The sequence below is a fragment of the Chrysochloris asiatica genome, unplaced genomic scaffold (genome assembly GCF_000296735.1).
Source record: "Chrysochloris asiatica unplaced genomic scaffold, ChrAsi1.0 scaffold00212, whole genome shotgun sequence".
NCBI classification, from domain to species: Eukaryota; Metazoa; Chordata; class Mammalia; order Afrosoricida; family Chrysochloridae; genus Chrysochloris; species Chrysochloris asiatica.
Window position 1 is genome coordinate 159019 of NW_006408730.1, and position 19072 is coordinate 178090.

General features: G+C 39.7%; 2 protein-coding genes across 2 annotated transcripts in view; both read right to left on the reverse strand.

Annotated features, from left to right (window-relative positions):
* LOC102817065 (gamma-crystallin D-like) overlaps window positions 1–6834 on the reverse strand; it is a 28474-nt gene extending 21640 nt beyond the window's left edge. Inside the window, 2 exon segments of the mRNA XM_006872729.1 lie at window positions 6500–6727; window positions 6826–6834. Coding sequence (XP_006872791.1) covers window positions 6500–6727; window positions 6826–6834 — 237 coding nt within the window.
* Window positions 6835–13312: 6478 nt separating this feature from the next.
* Window positions 13313–19072, reverse strand: part of LOC102826829 (chromosome unknown open reading frame, human C2orf80) — a 31539-nt gene continuing 25779 nt past the window's right edge. The window contains exons 6-8 of the mRNA XM_006872749.1: window positions 14937–15024; window positions 14503–14624; window positions 13313–13450 (exon numbers count right to left, since the gene is read on the reverse strand). Coding sequence (XP_006872811.1) covers window positions 13313–13450; window positions 14503–14624; window positions 14937–15024 — 348 coding nt within the window. The remainder of the gene's footprint in view (window positions 13451–14502; window positions 14625–14936; window positions 15025–19072) is intronic.

The window sequence follows — 19072 nt, forward strand, 5'->3', positions numbered from 1 at the left end:
CCACTAAAAGCTTCCACCTGAAAGCACTAGGTGTTAGCTCTGTGGGTTAGCAAACCCAGCTCCCCTAATTAAGTGCCTGGAGACATCCTGCTCTGCAAACAGCCTCCTGCCTGAAGTCACTTAGCTTTACTTATTCCATGGACTGGGAAGCCCATTGCTCTGTCTCATGCTCTGGCTCTTGGTTCTGCTGCTGTTGCTCCTCTGCCACTCCTCCCATGTCTCAGCTTTCTGTACTTGGTCAAGGAGGTTCAATCTGCAGGGATTTCTGGGTCCAAAGGACATGCTCCATACCTGGCTCTTCTTCTTTAATGGAAGTGAGATTCACCACCCACCCCGACTCCTTTTGAAATGGCTCATTTATACCCACGTTAGAGTTCTAAGTGTTCACAATTAGCCCTGTTAACACACTCATAACTGAATTATATAATTTATCAGCATCCTCCCCCACTTTTTCTTACCCAAATCCATCAAGAAAAAGTCGTTTGGTGGAAATTTACAAAGACTATATCTAGAAGAGACATTAAATAATTCACTACATTACAACTACCCAAAGTGGTCTACAGACATAATGCAATTCTGAGTCAGATGTCAGCATGATTCTTTAACAAGATGGAAAAACTAATCACCAACTCTAAATAGAACAGAGAGACCCCAGATAAACAAAGCATTACTAAAGAAGGAGAAGAAAGTAGGAGGCCTCACACGTCCCAATTTCAAAACAACCATGGCAGTCAAAACAGCTGGCTCTAGTACAATGACAGACATATACATCAATGGAACAGAATTGAGAACCTAGGAGTAAATCCATCTATCAGTGGACAGCTGATCTTTGATTAAAGCTGAAACACATTCAGTGGATAAGAGGTAGGCTTTTTAACAAATGGTGCTGGCAAAACTAGATAAGCATTTGCAGAAAAATTAAACCAAATCCATATCCCACACCATATACAAAAATTAACTCAAGACTGATCAAAGGCATAAATGTAAAACCTAAGACCATCACTGAAAAAACAGGGACAAATTTAGAGGCCCTGATACTTGGCATAAATATACTATCAAATATAAGTGCAAACACACAAACAGCAGAAGACAAACTAGGTGACTGGAACCTCCTAAAAATTAGATATTTATGTGTGTCAAGAGATTTTACCAAAAGTGTTAAAAAAGAACCCACAGACAAGAGAAAAAATGTTGACAATGATATAAAACAAGGAACTAATATCTAAAATGTATAGAACCTGTAAACACTTCAACAAAAAAAAAACTTCAACATCTCTATTTATCAAAAAGACAAATAATCCAATTTTAAAATGGGCAGGGGACATGAACCTCACCAAAGAAAACATTCAGGTGGCTAGCAAACACAAAAAGAACTGCTCACAATCATTAGCTATTTGAGAGATGCAAATCAAAGCAATGAGATATCATCTCACAACAGCATTAAAAGCCAAGTTAAAAAGAAAAGAAAACAACAAACACTGGCAAGGGTATGGAGAGACTGGAACCTTAATACTTTGATGGTGGGACTATAAAATGGTACAACCAGTGTGAAAAACAGTATAGCACTTCCTTAAAATGGTGGAAATAGAAATACCATATGATGTACCAATCCTAATATTGGTAAATATCAAAAGAAATGAGTCATGATGTATACACACCCATCTTCATTGCAGTGTAATTCATAATAACAAAAATATGGAAACAACCTAAATGTCCTTCAATAGAAGAATGGCTAAGCCAACTATGGCACACACACACAGTACTATCTAACATACAATGTTAAAGGGTAATGAGGAAACTGTGAAACACTTCACAACATGGATGAACCTGAGAAGTATTATGCTGAGTGAAATAAGTCAATCACAGAAGCATACATATTGTATGAGACTATTATAAAAAGTCAAGAAAATGTTATTGCATTAAAAGCAACATTCTTTGATAGTTACCAGGTATGGAAGGGGAAGGAAGGACGAATTGCTAACTAGAGTGAGCTCTGGTAGCGTAGTGGTTACGAATTGGGCTGCGAGCCGCAAGGTCAGCAGTTTGAAACTACCAGCCGTTCCGTGGGAGAAAGATGAGGCTTTCTACTCCCATAAAGATTTACACCCTCGGAAACCCTGTATAGGGTCACTATGGGTCGGAACCGACTCGATGGCACTTAACAACAACAACAGAGGAAGGTTACATATTAATTTGGGTGAAGGAGAAGGCAAAAATAAATGTTTATTTCTTGTTCTTTTTTTTTTTAAGAGATCGGTGTGTTAGAGTTGTAATACTGCTATAAGAAAATACCACAAAGTAAGTTTTAAAGAGCAGAAATTTATTCTCTCCAGTTCTAGGGGCTACGAGTCTGAATTCAGGGCATAAGTAGGTCTATGTTGTTGTTAAGTGCCATTGAGTCGGTTCTGACCCATAGCGACTCTGTATACGGTTTCCAAGAAGCAGCTGGTGAGCTTGAACTGCTGACCTTGCCGTTCAAATGGTTTTTGCAGTCTGGCACACTAACCCATAGCATCATATCAGAACTTGCTCTCAAACTTTATTCCTCTGAAAAAATTTCCCACTCACTTATTTTTAGTTTCTTTATTATATTGTAATTTGTTAGTAGCTACTTTAATCAATTTTCAAAATTAAATAAATTTATTTAAATTTTTGAAAATTAAATAAAACAAACATACCACCAAATAAACTTCTCTGGAAAACTTTCATTTTTTATTTTTCTCTTAGACTATTCTTGGTGTATGCCTTACTTTCTATTAAAATGATATAAGACTTAGTTTCCCCCATGTGCATGTAGCTTTGGTGGATATCCTGAAATTTTTCTTGGAAGTACGTACAGCAAAGTGTCAGTGAATTACATTTGGGCTGGAAATCTCATGAAGGAATGGGGTATTAAAGTTAGAACTGGGAGGAAAAGGCTGGTGGCTTTTAGAAATACAGGGAATGTAATAGCTGATATGTCGGGATCCACTCCACAGCACTTAACAACAACAACAATACCTGATAAGATACCAGTTTCTTTCTCTCTTTGTGGAGGTAAGGTAAAAGTTCAAATGCTGAGAATAACTTTCCTTATCAGTTAAGACTTGGATTATACTCGTGTAGGAGAGATATCTAGTGGTGATAACGTGGAAGGACAATTTGAGGTGTTTCAACAAGCACTAATTCATCATAGTTACAAATATGCCCACAAACACCTAACAACAAATGAATTTAGCCCAACTGAATAGAACTTTTCTTAGAATCTACATAGTTCAATAGTTAAAAGAGTACTAGAAGTCATATTCTTCATGTGGTTGTTAAGTGCTGTCGAGTTGGTTCCGACTCACAGCAATCCCGTATAAGGTTTGCAAGGAGCAACTGGTTGGTTTGAATTGCTGACCTTGTGAATCAAAGTCCAGTGCTGATCCTACAGCACCCATATTCTTCATAGAAATTGTTGTTTTTCATCTTGCAAACACATGTTGTTATGTTAGACCAAATGCCATTATTGCTTTTGAATACTTAATAGATTGAAAGAAAGACAGGACTCTATAAGTGCCAGAAATACAAGTTAAATATTTTATTATATTCTAAAGGAGAAAAAATTAATTTCTGCTCTTTAAAACATATTTTGTGGTATTTTCTTATAGCAATATTAGGATTCTAACACACCGATCTGTTTTTAAAAAAAAAAGAACAAGAAATAAACATTTATTTTTGCCTACTCCTTCACCCAAGTTAATATGTAACCTTCCTCTAGTTAGCAATTTATCCTTCTTTCCCCTCCCATACCTGGTAATTATCAAAGAATGTTGCTTTTAATGTAATAACATTTTCTTGACTTTTTATAATAGTCTCATATGTATGCTTCTGTGACTGACTTATTTCACTCAGCAGGAGCAGAACCACAGAGCAGCTGGCAGGATCGAACCATGGATCGTGTGGTTCACAGTCCAGTGCTTATTGTATGAAGCCACTACACTCCCCCATAATTCTTATACATATATAATTATATGTATTTTGGAGTTGCTGAGAATATATAAAGGAATCAACATTTCGTTATTTTCTGTAAGACTAATATGAAGATTTTCACAGACTCTATAGGACATGCTTCTCCCATGGGTGTGAATCCAAGTAAAATGAAATCCTTGACAACTTTAATTTATTTTCCATTTGTTGTAGTGTGGCTTATTGATCCAATTGTGTGGATTTTTTCATTATATTAAGGTGTAATCCATACTGAAGGCTGTAGTCTTTGATCTTCATCTGTAAGTGCTTCTAGTCCTCTTTACTTTCAGCAAGCAAGGTTGTGTTAATCTGCATATTGCAGGTTGTTAATGAATTTTCCTCCAATCCTGATACTACATTCTTCATATGTTGTTGTTAAGTGCTGTTGAGTCAGTTTGGACTCATAGTGACCAAGGAGCAGTGGTGGGTTTGAACTGCTGACCTTATACAGAGCCACACCAGCAGTCTAGACTTTATATAGTCCAGCTAAAAAAGACCACCTTAAAGTTTAAAAAGGAAAAGATGTCACTTTGAAGACTAAGGTGTACCTGACCCAAACCATGGTATTTTCAATCACCACATATGCTTGTAGAAGTTGGAGAATGAATAAAGGAGACTGAAGAAAAATTGATGCCTTTAAATTATGATGTTAGTAAAGAATGTACGATGGGCTTCCTTCCAGAAGAACAAACAAATCTATGTTGGAAGAAGTACAGCTAGATGGTGGCCAGCTGCTCTGAAAGGGATCACATTAGAAGATCCTGGATAGAATGGGAGAAAATGTGAAACAAAACTCAGTCATAAAAAAGACCAAGCTTACTGGTCACCTGCTGAGAACCCCGAAACTGTGGCCCTTGGTCATCCTTCAAGTCTGGAATTGAGCTCACCACCATAGCTGAATTTTCAGACAAGCAATAGATAGGTATATAGGGAGAGCAACAACAGTAATGAGGTACACAAATCATAGAATAGTCAACAATTTGAGATCAAAAGGGCAGCATTTGCCCAAGACAAAGTTCAAAAGGGTTGGGAAATTTGGAAGAATGGAAACAAGAAACACAAGGAGGAAACAGAATAGGGGATATTAAATTTAGGAGATTGCAAGCATTGAAATGGAAGTATATAATGTGTTGAATGTAAAACTGATGATATAACCTTCACTCAATTCACAATAAATGTTTAAAAAAAGAAGTCCCTCTTTTACATATCTTATGTTCTTACACAAACAAGTAAAAAATAGATTAAGCTACTAAAGAAATAAATAAAATGCCTTCCCCTACAGCTGTTGTTGTTAAGTGGCATCAAGTCAGTCTGGACTCAAGGTGACCCTGTATGGGGTTTCCAAGGAGTGAGTTTGAACCATGTACCTTGCAATTCAAATGACCTTGCATTCCAGTGCTTGTCCTACAGCACCACACCAGGACTCCTAAAGTTAACACCCTGAATTTGGATTTCTAGACTCCTAAACAGTGAGAAAATCATGTTCCGTTTGTTAAAGACACCCACTTATAATATTTCTGGTATCACAGTACTTCATAAGACAGTCTTCCTTCTAATTGACACCTCAAAATGAGCTTATCATAGGTATTGGTTATTGAATTAGAACTAGAAACCATACAGGGGTCTGCAGTTTCCAGGGGGAATAATCAAATAGGAAACTGAGCAAAAGTATTTTTAACCAATTAAACAGTTTTAGATTAGAATTGGAGTCCTGGTGTGGCACTGTAGGATAAACACTGGACTGCTCCCTGCAAAGGTTGTTGTTGTTGTTGTTAAGTGCCGTCGAGTCGATTCCGACCCATAGCGACCCTGTACAGGGTTTCCGAGGGTGTAAATCTTTACGGGAGTAGAAAGCCTCATCTTTCTCCCGCGGAGCGGCTGGTAGTTTCGAACCGCTGACCTTAAGGTTCGCAGCCCGATTCGTAACCACTACGTAGGTGATTCAAACCCACCAGCCTGTCCTCAGAAAACCTATACAGAGTGGTTAGAAGTCAGAACCAACGTCCAACTTTACGGCACTTAACAACAAAAACAACAACAGCATATTTTAAATTTCTGGTATGTTGAATTTCTAGGTTGAAATGGCCTGGAAATTACATCTGTTTTTTTAATGACAAAATATATATAACAAAATGTTTGTTATTTCAACCTTTTATGTGTACAGTGACAAGTCCGTTCACAATGCTGTGTACCCATCAAAACTATCTATTGAAACTATATCTTGAAGAGATGGTAATTTCAGTTTCTTTCATGCCCTGCTTTTTCTTAGTCTTTGGGTCTCTTTGTTGTTGTTGTTGTTGCTATATTTAAAATATCAAGTTAAGGAACTTGTAGTTAAAAGATGAAATTCCAGAGTTCATGAAAAATTATTCACTCCTGAGGCACCGCCTCAACTAGGTTGCATGAACTACCATCCACATTCTGCTGCTGTCTAATGGGAACTATTTGGCTTAAGCATGTTATTTTTCCATGGATTTCATTTCCATGAGGAGCCAAGACAAACACTCACGTGGGGGATGAGGCGGCAGGAGCGGACCGAGTCGCTGAGGCCCATCCACTGCTGGTAGTCTAGCAGGAAGTACTGCTGCCCCTGGTAGTGGGGGCTCTCGTAGAGCATCCAGCAACCGCTCTCCACGCAGATGAAGTTACAGCGACTGAAGCAGGTCTGCAGGTTGGAGCAGTCTCTGCTGCAGTCATAGCAGCCACCCTGGAAGCCCTGGTCCTCATAGTAGGTAATCTGCCGTGGAAACAGGACGACCTCAGGCAATCAGCAAGAGGGTCCGTCCGGACATACAGCAGACTCAGTGGTTAGGCAGTGGTTAGGCCATGGCTCACCTTCCCCATGCTTGTCGGCAGCGGATGATCAGCATCCAGTTAATTGGGGCAAGAGTGGCTGCTGTTATATATAAATAGGGTGACTTGGCAAGACCAACACAAAAGGGGCCCAGGAGTAGTGCATAAGGGGATTTCTACGTTTGTTTGGGGTTTTATTGGTGTCATGGTGCACAGGGTTCTCATTCTGTCTGGCGTTTTCCAGTTGTGCTCACCAGCTCCAGTGAATGGAACTGAGGTCATTCTGGCGTTGGACACAAAGGGTAAACTTCTCATTCTATGCAACTCTCTAAAAATACATTCTACGCCCTGCATTCTGTCATGTTGACCTGTGGGAATTGCTGAGATGGAGGCCAGTGGCTTACGAGAATCTTATGAATTCCAGAAGTACTTGTGCTCAGAGGCAACAAAAAATTCCAAACAAAAAAATCTCCTCAATAAGAAAGACACTCATGTTTTCGAAATTTCATCAGCATGATACAGTTTGTTGTTGTTGTTTTGTGTGACTCCCCTGCCTGGAACCCATTTCTCCATCTTTGATGATGTCCTTCCTATCTTTTGTGCAGTCTTGGAGGCACTGCCAGTTGAGATGCAATGCCTTCTTTGACCAAGATGTGGGCATTGTCACTCCAAATTCCCTACCCTCAAATCTGCATGTGGACTACCAGGACCACCAGGATGGGGACTGCTGGAGTCAGTTCTTTTTTTTTTTAATGTTTTGTTGTGAATTATATGATCGTTTACATGGAAGAACATTAGCTTTTCATTCATCCTATGTATTTCATTGCCATGGTTACAGTTCCCTCCATGCATCATCAACCAACCAAGGGGTATACCCTGCAAGCCTGCCCCCTGGTCATCAGCATGATACAGTTTTGATAAAAATATTTTTCATATGTTTATGTAAGATAAAAAGATTTAGGAGAAGTGTCAACACCAATATGTTTGTAGCAGTTACCAATGAATCACAAGATGAGAGGGCTTGGTTTTTATATTTTTATTCCCACCCCGCTTTTCTATCCCCCTTAGTTTTCTATTATAAATTATATTACTTTGACGATGTGGAAGGGAAGTACTAAAAGCAATATTTAAGTGTAAATGTTTAAATTTTAAATGGTAAAAGCAGCTAATTTTGGAAATAGGTATATTTTGTCTTGAGATTAAACACATCTCTCTCTGAGCTGGAAAATAGTTTTCTCAAGACACTGTGAGACACTTGAAGAACAGGAAAACCTCAGAGGACATCTATCCCACCCCAGTTAATTTTCTAGGGCTACTTTTTGTTTTTAAAACTAGCATCATGATTTTGCTCATTGATTTCAGCTGAATGCTTGAAATCCTTTCTCTAACATTGCTAGCCTTATTAATTGAGAGCAAATAGTTGTCATGACAACTCTAATTCATTGCAATTCTCTATGTTCAAAGTAAAACTGTGCTTCATAGGGCATTTGTTCTGTTTTTCAATGTTTTATTGTGAATTGAGTGAAGGTTTACAGAGCACCTCATCTGCTTTACATTCAACAAATCATATACTTGGGTTCATCTCCATGATTGCAATCCCCTCCATGTAACAACAGTTATCCCACTTCCTCCCTGTGAGATTGTTTCCATTCTACCTTCTAAATTTTGTCCTTAGATAATTGGTGACCTTTTGACCTTGAATGGTTAACCATCCCTTGATGTGCATGCCTCACTAGTGTTGTCCCCCTATGTGCCTCTCTACCGTTTGGCTGAAAATCACTTGAGAGTGATTTCAGTTTCATACCTGAAGGATGACCAAGGAGCTAATCTCAGGTTCATCCAAACTCTTTCTGACCTATAAGCCTGGACTTTTTTTTTTTTATAATTTTGAGTTTATTCCACATTTTATCCCACTCTATCTAGAACCTTTTAATGTGATCCCTTTCAGAACAGTAGGTATTGATAGTTAGGCACCATTTAGTTCTTTGCTCTCAGGGTCATGGAGACCAATGTTTATGTATTCTATTAGTCTAATGGACTCACTGATTTCAAGCATCTTCAGTTTTTATAACTCTTCTCTGCCCAGGGAAGAGCCAATAGTTGCACCTGAGATAGCCACTCATAAGCTTTTAAGATCCCAATTGCAACTCACAAAAGTAGGATATAGAATATTCTTTATAGCACGCCATAGAGTTTTTCCATAGGCAATTTGGGGAAGTAGTTAACCAGCTTTTTTTTTCTGAGGTGCCTCGGGTTAGATTTGAATTTCCATCCATTGTGTTAGTAGCTGCGGGCATTAACCATTTGCACCATTCAGAACTGCTTTGATTTAGAAGCACTCCTCAGTTATGAGGTAGTAGAGGATGATGTCAATCCCCAATTCATCTAAAAGATAAAACCAAACACCCTCTGCTTCACAGTTAGCAATGTGTTCATACTGCCATTTGTAGAATTCTTCAGTCAGCATGTAAAGCAGTTATCAAAAGGACGGACAGCAATAGTCTCAAAGAACAAATTCCCCTCATAATTATTAGAGCTAGACAACACCTGTGCAAAGAAAACTGGACAAAGTTCTATGAAGCTAGATACCTGGCAGAGTTTCTAGGGGCCACAGGTTAATTACTGATAGACTTTTTCTGCCTCTCTTCTAATGCTGTTGTTGTTAAATTCCATAGAGTCAGTTCTGACTCATAACAACCTTGTATAGGGTTTCCAAGGAGCAGCGAGTAGATTTGAACCTCTGACCTTGCTGACCTAGCAGTCCAGTATTTATCTGACAGCACCACACCATGGTTCTTCTAATGATTTTGTTGTTACTTGCCACTGAGTCGGTTCCAACTCATAGCAACCTATATAGGGTTTCCAAGGAGTGTCTGGTGAGCTTGAACCTCCAACTTTGTGGAGATATACTCAGTTCCAACAGTAATCAAACCCAACGTAGAAAAGGTTGTACTGGTCTCCCCATCCACACTACCAATCCAAATACACTGCTGTTTCAGCAGAAGTCAATAAGCCACGAGTGTTTTTGCTAATGACAATGTCCTGCAGAAGACAGCCTGATGAAACCTTGTTGTTGTTAAGTACCCTTGAGTCACTTCTGACTTACATTGAACCTGTGTAGGGTTTCCAAGGAGCATCTGGTGAGTTTGAACCACCTATCTTGCAGTTCAAACCAGCCTTGAAGTAGAGTGCTTACCCAACAGTGCCACACCAGGACTCCACATTTTGGTATAATGTGCATTCACATTCCTTTGATCTGATTGCTACTACACACATTTATAAGCCAAACCATGTTCCTGTTAAGCATTTTGGAAAGGTACTAAAAGACGTGTTGTGGTTGTTAAGTGTTGATTAATTGGTTCCAACTCATAGTGACCCTAACTATATAGGATTTCTGAGGAGCAGTTGGTGGCTTTGGGCTGCCAGCCTGTGGTTCAAACCAACTTTGCAGTCCAGTGCTTTTCCTACAGCACCACACCAGAACTCCAGTAAAAGACTAGAACATGTTTTTTCTCCCTAGTCATTATGTTCTACCAAAAGAAAGCCTGTATTCATATCCTTTTTTTTTTCTTTCATTTTTAAAGTTTTTATTGTGATTTGAGTGAAAGTTTACAGGGCAGAACATCAGTTTTACATTCAACAAATCATATACTTTGTTTCATTACAATGATTATAATCCCTTCCATGTACCATCAGTTAACTGTATTTCTCTCTATTCTAGCTTTTTTTTTTTTTTCCCCCCAAACACTCAGACATATATAATAATTTAAACCACCAAAGAGCACATTCTGCAAGTCTGTCTCCTGGCCACCAGCTCTCAATCCCTTTCTTTCCATGAAAATAGAGTCCTCAGCTGCTCCCTCTCTCCATGTCCTCATCTCTGCCTCTATCTCTGCTGTTGCTGCTTCTCTGGATAGGGTCCCACATTCCACTGGTAGTCTTCTCCCTTGATGGCCCTAGGGTCCTCCATTTGTACTCATCATCTTTTAATGCTTTACTGAAATAATCTTAAGTAAAATGTTTCTATGTGAGAGCACAGTAAAGGCAATAAATGACACATTAACTTTGTCTGGGTTTGAAACTCTGGAAAACTGCGTCCTCCTACTCCACTACTCTACAGGATTCAACACTAAACATTTGTAAAATGTGCTACAAAGCTAAACTGCTCTGCCATATGTAAAACTCTGTTTACTCTTCGTAGTCCTCGACAGTCTTCTAATCACGAGGCAGTAGCATAAGATACACACATTTACTATCAAAGATAGCAGTGCGATGTACTTCTAAAAGAAGAAACCTCAGAATCCAAAATAACATTCCAATGTTGTTTGCATCAAAAGCTAACTATAAAGGAGAATGTACTAGCAGGAGTTGCAGCTTTAAATGATATCTCTCTTCCTCTCCCAGAGATTTAATATGACGTCCTAGTCTAAGTGACCTGCAGAATAAAAAGATGATTTTAGTATCAAGTATATCAGTTTAACATGGAACACAGACATCAGGTCTTCAAGCTATAGGAAGCTAACCTTTTATAACCCTAATTACTTTCTACTTTGGATTTTGTGTTGATACAATGCATTTTCAGTAATGAAAGGCATGCAAAATCAAGGGGGAAGAATTGAAGGTAACGTAGATTTTGATGCAATTATATGGGATACATATGTCACAAGTGTACTCTAGTAGTAGAATTGGTAAGGCCTGGTTCTTCAGATTCATGAAGTTATACAATCCTTAAAAGGCAGTACTCCAACTGGGATGTCAGTGACCCAAGAAACTTGAGAGGCTGAAATGTTGGTGGATGATATAGATCACAAATAAGTTAAGGTTAAATATCAGGCACTAACTTGCTGACAAAGATGGATTCAAGTAAATATAGTTAAGAAGAATTTCCATGGAATTGTTTTTAATAAATTTGGAGGTTAAGAATTATATTTAACTCAGTGCAATATATGATTCCATACTAGATCCTGTACACAGGGGGAAATCGCTGGGGGGGAGGGGGGAAGACATCATCATTAGATCATTAACAAGACTAGTTTATAGACAATGTTGTTGTTAAATTCCGCTGAGTCAGTTCCAACTCACAGTGACCCTGTATAGGGTTTCCGAGGAGTATATGGTGAGTTTGAACTGCTAACCTTGTTTGCAGTCCAGTGCTAATCCTACAGTGCCACACAAGGAGTCCTTATAGACAATTATTGTTGTTGTTAGGTGCCATCGAGTCAGTACCAACCCATAGCAACCTTATGCACAGCAGAACGAAACACTGCCTGATCCTGGGCCAACCTCACTATTGTTGCCACGCTTGAGTCCATCGATGCTGCCACTTGCCCAATCCATCTCGTTGGGGGTCTTCCCTTTTTTCTCTGACCCTCCACCTTACCAAACATGATATCCTTCTCCAGCGACTGGTCCCTCCTAACAATATGTCTGAGGTATGAGAGACAAAGTTTGGCCATCTTGGCCTCCAAGGAACACTCTGGCTGCACTTCTTCCAAAATGGATATATTGGTTCTTTTGGCAGCCCATGGCACTTTCAATAGTGTCCTCTAACACCATAACTCAAAAGCATTAAGCAATATTGTCAATGTCAGATTTTCTGTACTGTAGTTAAGGGAATAACCTTGTTAGGAACAACACACTGATACATGTAGGTGTAAAGGAGTACGATGTGTGCAATTTCAGATAGATCAGCAAATATCCATACAAGGAGTCCTGGTGTGGCGCTGTGGGTTAATGCACTGGACTGCAAAATTAGTTTGAACTGCAAGGTCAGCGGTTCAAACTCACCAGCTGCTCCTGGAAAACCCTATACCGGGTCGCTATGGGTCGGAACTGACTTGATGGCACTCAACAAGAACAACAACATATCCATACACACACAGAGAAAAGAGAGAAAGAGACAGAGAAAGAATGATAAAGCTAACAGCACAACTGTAACAAGTGGCAAATTTGAGTAAAGAGTATATGACAGTTCTTTGTATTATTCTTGTAATTTTTCATATGCTTGAAGTGATTTCCTAATAAAAAATTAAGTAATATGTTACACATCTCATGACTAACCCTATCCAAAGTTAATCACTTCTTTGCCCTTTAGCAGCCGAATATTATGCTTATATAAATATATTTTAAATTCTTATATACTGCTTTGAAATTTAATTGCTTAATGGATATGATACTTCCTTTTGGGGGTGAAGAAAATGTATTGGAATTCGATAGAGGTTGCATAATATAATATTGTGAATTTACTAAATGCCACACTTTAACATGGTTACTTTTTTGTCATGTCAACTTCTCCTCAATTAAAAAATGCAAAAAAGTATAATCTAGCAACTAAACAAAAAGGAGTTTTGACATTTACCTTTGTTTCTTGAAGTGAACCCAATTCACAACTCACAGTTTTACTTTTAAAATTCTTTCTTCCCTCACAACCCTCCAGCTGTTACCGTTTCTCACTCAACAAACCCCCGAAATATCCCAGGCACTGAGCCTGCGCTACTTTTCTGGTCTGTCTCCTCTCTTTCTATCTGAACTACTTAATATCTCTGGCTTCTTTCAAAATTTCCTGTTCTCTTTTCACATTACAATGGAGTGCCCCAAGCTGGAACCCCAGCCAAACATATCCCGCCTCTCTTCCCTGTACCTCATCCTTTTCACCCTTCTCTGAATTCTGTAATATTAAAATACCAGGAATCAAGTGGACAGGACAGGAACAGGGGAGAAGTCAAACAGGCAAAGATGAAATTCTTATTAGTGACAGAGGGAACATTTAGAACAGTAGTATTAACTGTAATCTTCACAACAGACTTATTTTAATCAACAAAATAAAACTGTTTCACTTGAGAGAATTCCTCAAACACTTCAAAATGAATAATGGTCAATATTTCTTTATGCTTTTACTCTGTGCTAAGCAGCCTCGGAAACCCTGTACAGGGTCGCTGTGAGTCGGAACCGACTCCAAAGCACATCACCACCACCACCAAGCCTGGTTCTAACTCCTTAACATGCATCATTTCAGTTAATTACCACAACAAACTTAAATGGTAAGTGCTATGTTTTCCCCAGTTTGCAGAGGAAGAAACTCAGGCACAGAGAGATTAAGTAATTTGCATGAAGCCAAACCCAGAGAGGCTAAATTGTTGTTGCTGTTAAGTGTTTGGACCCATGTGACCCTGTATAGGGTTTCTGAGGAGCGGTTGGTGAAGTTATATGGCTGACCTTGGGGTTCAAACCAACTTTGCAGTCTAGTACATTAACCCACAGCACCACACTAGGACTCTAAGCTGCTAACTAATGAGACCTATATTCAAACCCAGGACATCTAACTCCAAAGCAAAGATATAACCACACTGTGTTGTTGTTAAATGCGGTGAAGTTGATTCTGACTCATAGCAACCCTGTGTAAGGTTTCTGAGGAGCAGCTGGTGGGTTAGAACTGCTGACCTTGTGCTTAGATAGCAGTGCAGTGCTTATCCTACAGTGTCACAATGTTGTTGTTGTTGTTAAGTGCCATCAAGTCGATTCCAACCCATAATGACCCTGTATAGGGTTTCCAAGGAGCAGCTGATGAGCTTGAACCACTAACCTTGCAGTTCAAATGACTTTGCAGTCTGATGTATTAACCCACAGTGCCATACCAGGACTCGGTGCCACACTGTTGTTTTACTCGTACTCCTAAATCATCTGGTACCAGTTTGACCACCTGTCCTGTGTTTTAGTTACCTTGTTCTTTGGCTGTGTGCTCAAAGGTAAACCTTTTGAGGGTTTCCATTCCATGGCATTTGCGTTCCTTGCAGAGGTGTTGGTGGCATTTTTATCTGCTGCTCCTCTTCTTAACTTGACACCTATAGACACATGTAGTGAGTGTATCTGTATACAACCATTTCCTCAAAGAATGCCTTCCCCTTGGTTTTAGATTCTTGCCTTCTGGATGCTTTGCTCCCATCACCAGAAGTGTGAGAAAGACTTCCCAGATTTTGGTAAGGGGGTGGAGGAGGGCAAGTTAGGGATGGGCAAACTCATAAGAGTCCTTGATTCTTTTTTAATTCAACCAGACAGAGAAACCGAATTACTCTAACAATTTTGACCTTATGTTGGGAGCCCAATACCTAAGCATACTTAAATTTCTTTCTGCAGATAGAAGTAAACAGGCTTACTCTGTTTGCGGGCATATTCTGCTGCTTTGGGTGCTGTTAACATGGCAAAAGGGTGCAAGGAGAGGCGGAAAGGTGAAACTTGGGGAACCTGAAAGGAAAACAATCCTACTTTTAGAAGCGGACACACATTGTCTTGTTCACATGTGCTGGTTATAGCACTTGGCCTATTTATTGAGCCCATTATCCTGAGGGGCAAGTATTGTTCCATTGATGACACTCATATGGCATGATTTTTCTCACACTGCTTTTTTGCTTCTGTCGCTAATATTCTTTGCCTACAGTGCCCTTTCGAATGCTAACACTATTCACTGAGTTCTCTTTACCTTGGATAGTTATTTCTTCCTTTTGTCCCTGGAGGACCCTTACTTTTCCCTGGATACACAGCTCAAATACCATCTTTACAGAGATAAATTTACCTTGATATCCCCACTTCCACTTCTCCATATTGGCACCCACCAGCCCCAAGGTGGAATTATTTTACTCACTCATTTGTGATCTCCAACAATCCCAGTGTGTTGTAGTTAGCAATAACCTGTCTATTATATTACACAGAAAACTCTATTGGTGCTAGGATGGTCCCTGGTTCCTTCTCTCATTCTTTCAATGAATATTTATGGAGCACATGTCTTAGGCCAGACTTTTTTTAGGATTGTGGTTAGTAAAACAGAAAAGAGCCCTGCCTTCTGGGACAGATAATCTAATAGGGAGAGATTAGCAGTAGACCAACAGTTAGCCAGCATTACACATTACAATACATTTAATAAATGAACTACGGTGATGGGCAGCCAACATTTCTGATAGGACAGGCAGAGAAATCTTCTATAAGGAAGCAATGTTTCCACTGAGACTCAGAGGATGAACACGAAGTAGTCATGGAAGAGTTGGAGAGAAGCATTCCAGGCAAAGGGAACAAGAAGGGCAAGAGCAAAAACCTTCTTAGACTATACAGTGCTTTCCAGACACAGGAAGATGCCAGTGTTGCTAAAACACAATGAGAGAAGGAAAAGTGTTGCTGGGACTGATGAGGGAGACAGGGCTTGGGTCAGGTAGGGCTCTGTGGCCATGGCATAGATCTGAATATAGATTCCAGGGTGCAATGGGAAGTTACTGACACATTTTTAAGTATGTTACAAGTCTGGTTTAGGTTTGTAAATCTATATGAAGAATGGACTGGCATGTAGATGTAAGAAGACCAGTTAACTAATGCAACTTTAAAGAGTACCTAACCTTCAACGTTATTGACTAGATGGTAGCTTTGTAGATACAGACAGTGGTCCTGAGCATCAGACAATAGGACAGAGAAGTGGACTGAGTGCACACTGGAGTAGGAAGCTGAATGGGAGCAGTGAGAGAGAAGAAAAACAGATGGGTTGTCAGCTGGTTTGGAATGGTGCCGCCATCTTGAGCTTTTGCATGCAGCTGCACATGCCTAGAGGTTGTCTGCAAGGGGGTGCAGTTCTCCCTTGTTCTCATGCCCTCCTGATAGCCATGGGTGTGGCCAATCCCTGTGGCCAGTGGTCCCTCTTTCTGTGTAGACTTGTGTCTGCCTGAGGCCAGGCAATGGGGAATGCCAGCCTTCCTTCTGGAGGCTTGTGAATCAGCCCTGAACTACACTATGCAAATAACAAACAGAGGACGGTATTCACACTTCCAGTCTCCATCACATCTACCAGGAGACAAGTGGTGAGTGCCTTAGAATACAACAAATTACAATCAATTAAATATAAAGATGACACCACCATATCTTAAGAGAAAACAATTTCTGCTTACACAAAGAAACAAGATAGACAGCCTCAAACAAAATACAGAATCAGAAGAGATAATACCAGAAATGGTATCCGAGCTACTTGATAAGGAATTTAAAAGAATGCTACCTTCAAAAGAATGAAAGAAACATTGATGAAAGCAAGGAGGACACACACACACAAAGTTAGAAAATTTCAGGAAAACACTACAAGAACACTCTAACAAAATAAATGAAAAATTGGAAACCATGAAGAAATAACAATTAGCAAGTCAGAAGATAAATACCAAGACTTCAGAAACCGATAGTACATTGAAAGGGCAAAGAAGCAAAATTAAATCAATGGAATGTCAAGTTAGTGAGCTTGAAGACAAATATCTCACTACTCATCTTGGAAAGGAACAATCAGAAATAAGAATGAAAAAATCCAAAACAGGTCTAAGATAGCGGGGGCACTATCAAGAGGAATAATTTATATGTTACAGGAATTCCAGGATAGTAAGATCCAAAAATAATCATAGAGAAAATTATCCCAGAGTTGTTGGGAGACAACTTCCCCTAACATCATGAACATAAAAAGACAGTCATTCAAGAAGTTAAACCAACTCCCAACAGGATAGAACTCAAATAGGATAGATCACCAAGACATCAAATTTTTCAAAACCAAAGATAAGGAAAGAATCCTGAGAGCAGCTTAGAAAAAAAACCCCAAAAGTTACCTACAAAGGATAACTAATAAGATTAATAAGTTTTGTGTTCTCAGCAACAACCATGCAAACAAGAAGACAATGGGATGATATATATAAAATTATGAAAGAAAAAAAAAAATGCCAACCAAGAATCATACCCAACAAAATTGTCTATCAAAGATGGTGATAAAATTAGAACATTTCCAGATGAACAGAAATTAAAAGAATTTACAAAAACCAGACTGTTGTTAGGTGCTGTTGAGTTGGTACCAACTCATAGTGACCTTATACACAACAGAACACTGCCTGATCCTGCACCAACCTCAAACCATAGCTAGGCTTGAGCTCATTGCTGCTGCCACTGTGCCAGTCCATCTCATTGGGGGATCTCCCTCTTTTTCACTGACCCTCCGCTTTACCTAACATGAAGATGTCCTTCTCCAAGGACTGGTCCCTCCTGACAACATGTCAATAGTAAAAGAGACAAAGTCTGGTCATGAAGGACACACAAACCCCAACCAGAGAGATTCCTCAGTTTCCCTTCCCTATAGGAATTTCTTCCCACATACTCGAACCCACTATAACCGCCAAACCTCTGGCGCCAGTGACCGTTAGAACCCTCCCTAACTGCCAAACTTCTGACATCAGCAGCCTTCCCCAGATAAGAGCCAATCAGCAACTTTTCCCAGATAAGAGCCAATCAGCAGCTTGAAGGTGGCATGCTATCATGAGAATCTTACCCTGACCATCTATAAAAAGGCCTGTGTGCCTGCTTTCAGGGTCTCCTTCAATCCAGATGGTAGACCCACCGCATGCAGTGTTATCTTGAGATCAATAAATGCTTCTGCTGATACGTGAGGAGAGTCTTCTGTGGGGACACAAATCCGGGCACGGGTATTGAAAATATTGATGAAGCTATTACATTGCTTGAACAAAATAATTTGGACTTAGTGGCAGCTATCAATGGTGTAATACCTCAGAAAAATGGCATTCTACAAAGTGAATATGGAGGTAAGACCATGCAAGGACCTGCATTTGATCCAGCAAGTCATTCATCTTCAGCATCAGCTCCCTCTTCCTCCTCAGCATTTTGACCTGTAATGCCATCTAGGCAAATCTTAGAACGGCAGCCTCATATGCTGGACTTCAGAGTTGAATACAGAGACAAAAATGTTGATATGGTACTTGAAGACAGCTGTACTGTTGGAGAGATTAAACAGATTCTAGAAAATGAGCTTCAGATACCTGTGTCTAAAATGCTGTTAAAAGGCTACACTTGCCACCACCTTCATCATCTAGTCATGCTGGTGCCCTGCAGGAGTCATTAAATCAAAACTTCATGCTGATCATCACCCACTGAGAAGTCCAGCGGGAGTACAACCTGAACTTCTCAGGAAGCAGTACCATTCAAGAGGTAAAGAGGAATGTATATGATCTTACAAGTATCCCTGTTCACCGTCAGTTATGGGAGGGCTGGCCAACTTCTGCCACAGATGACTCCATGTGTCTTGCTGAATCTGGCCTCTCATATCCCTGCCACCGACTTACAGTGGGAAGAAGATCCTCACCTGCACAGACCAGGGAGCAGTCTGAGGAACAAAGCACCAATGTTCATATGGTTAGTGATAGTGACGGAGATGACTTTGAAGATGCAACAGAATTTGGAGTAGATGATGGAGAAGTTTTCGGCATGGCATCATCTG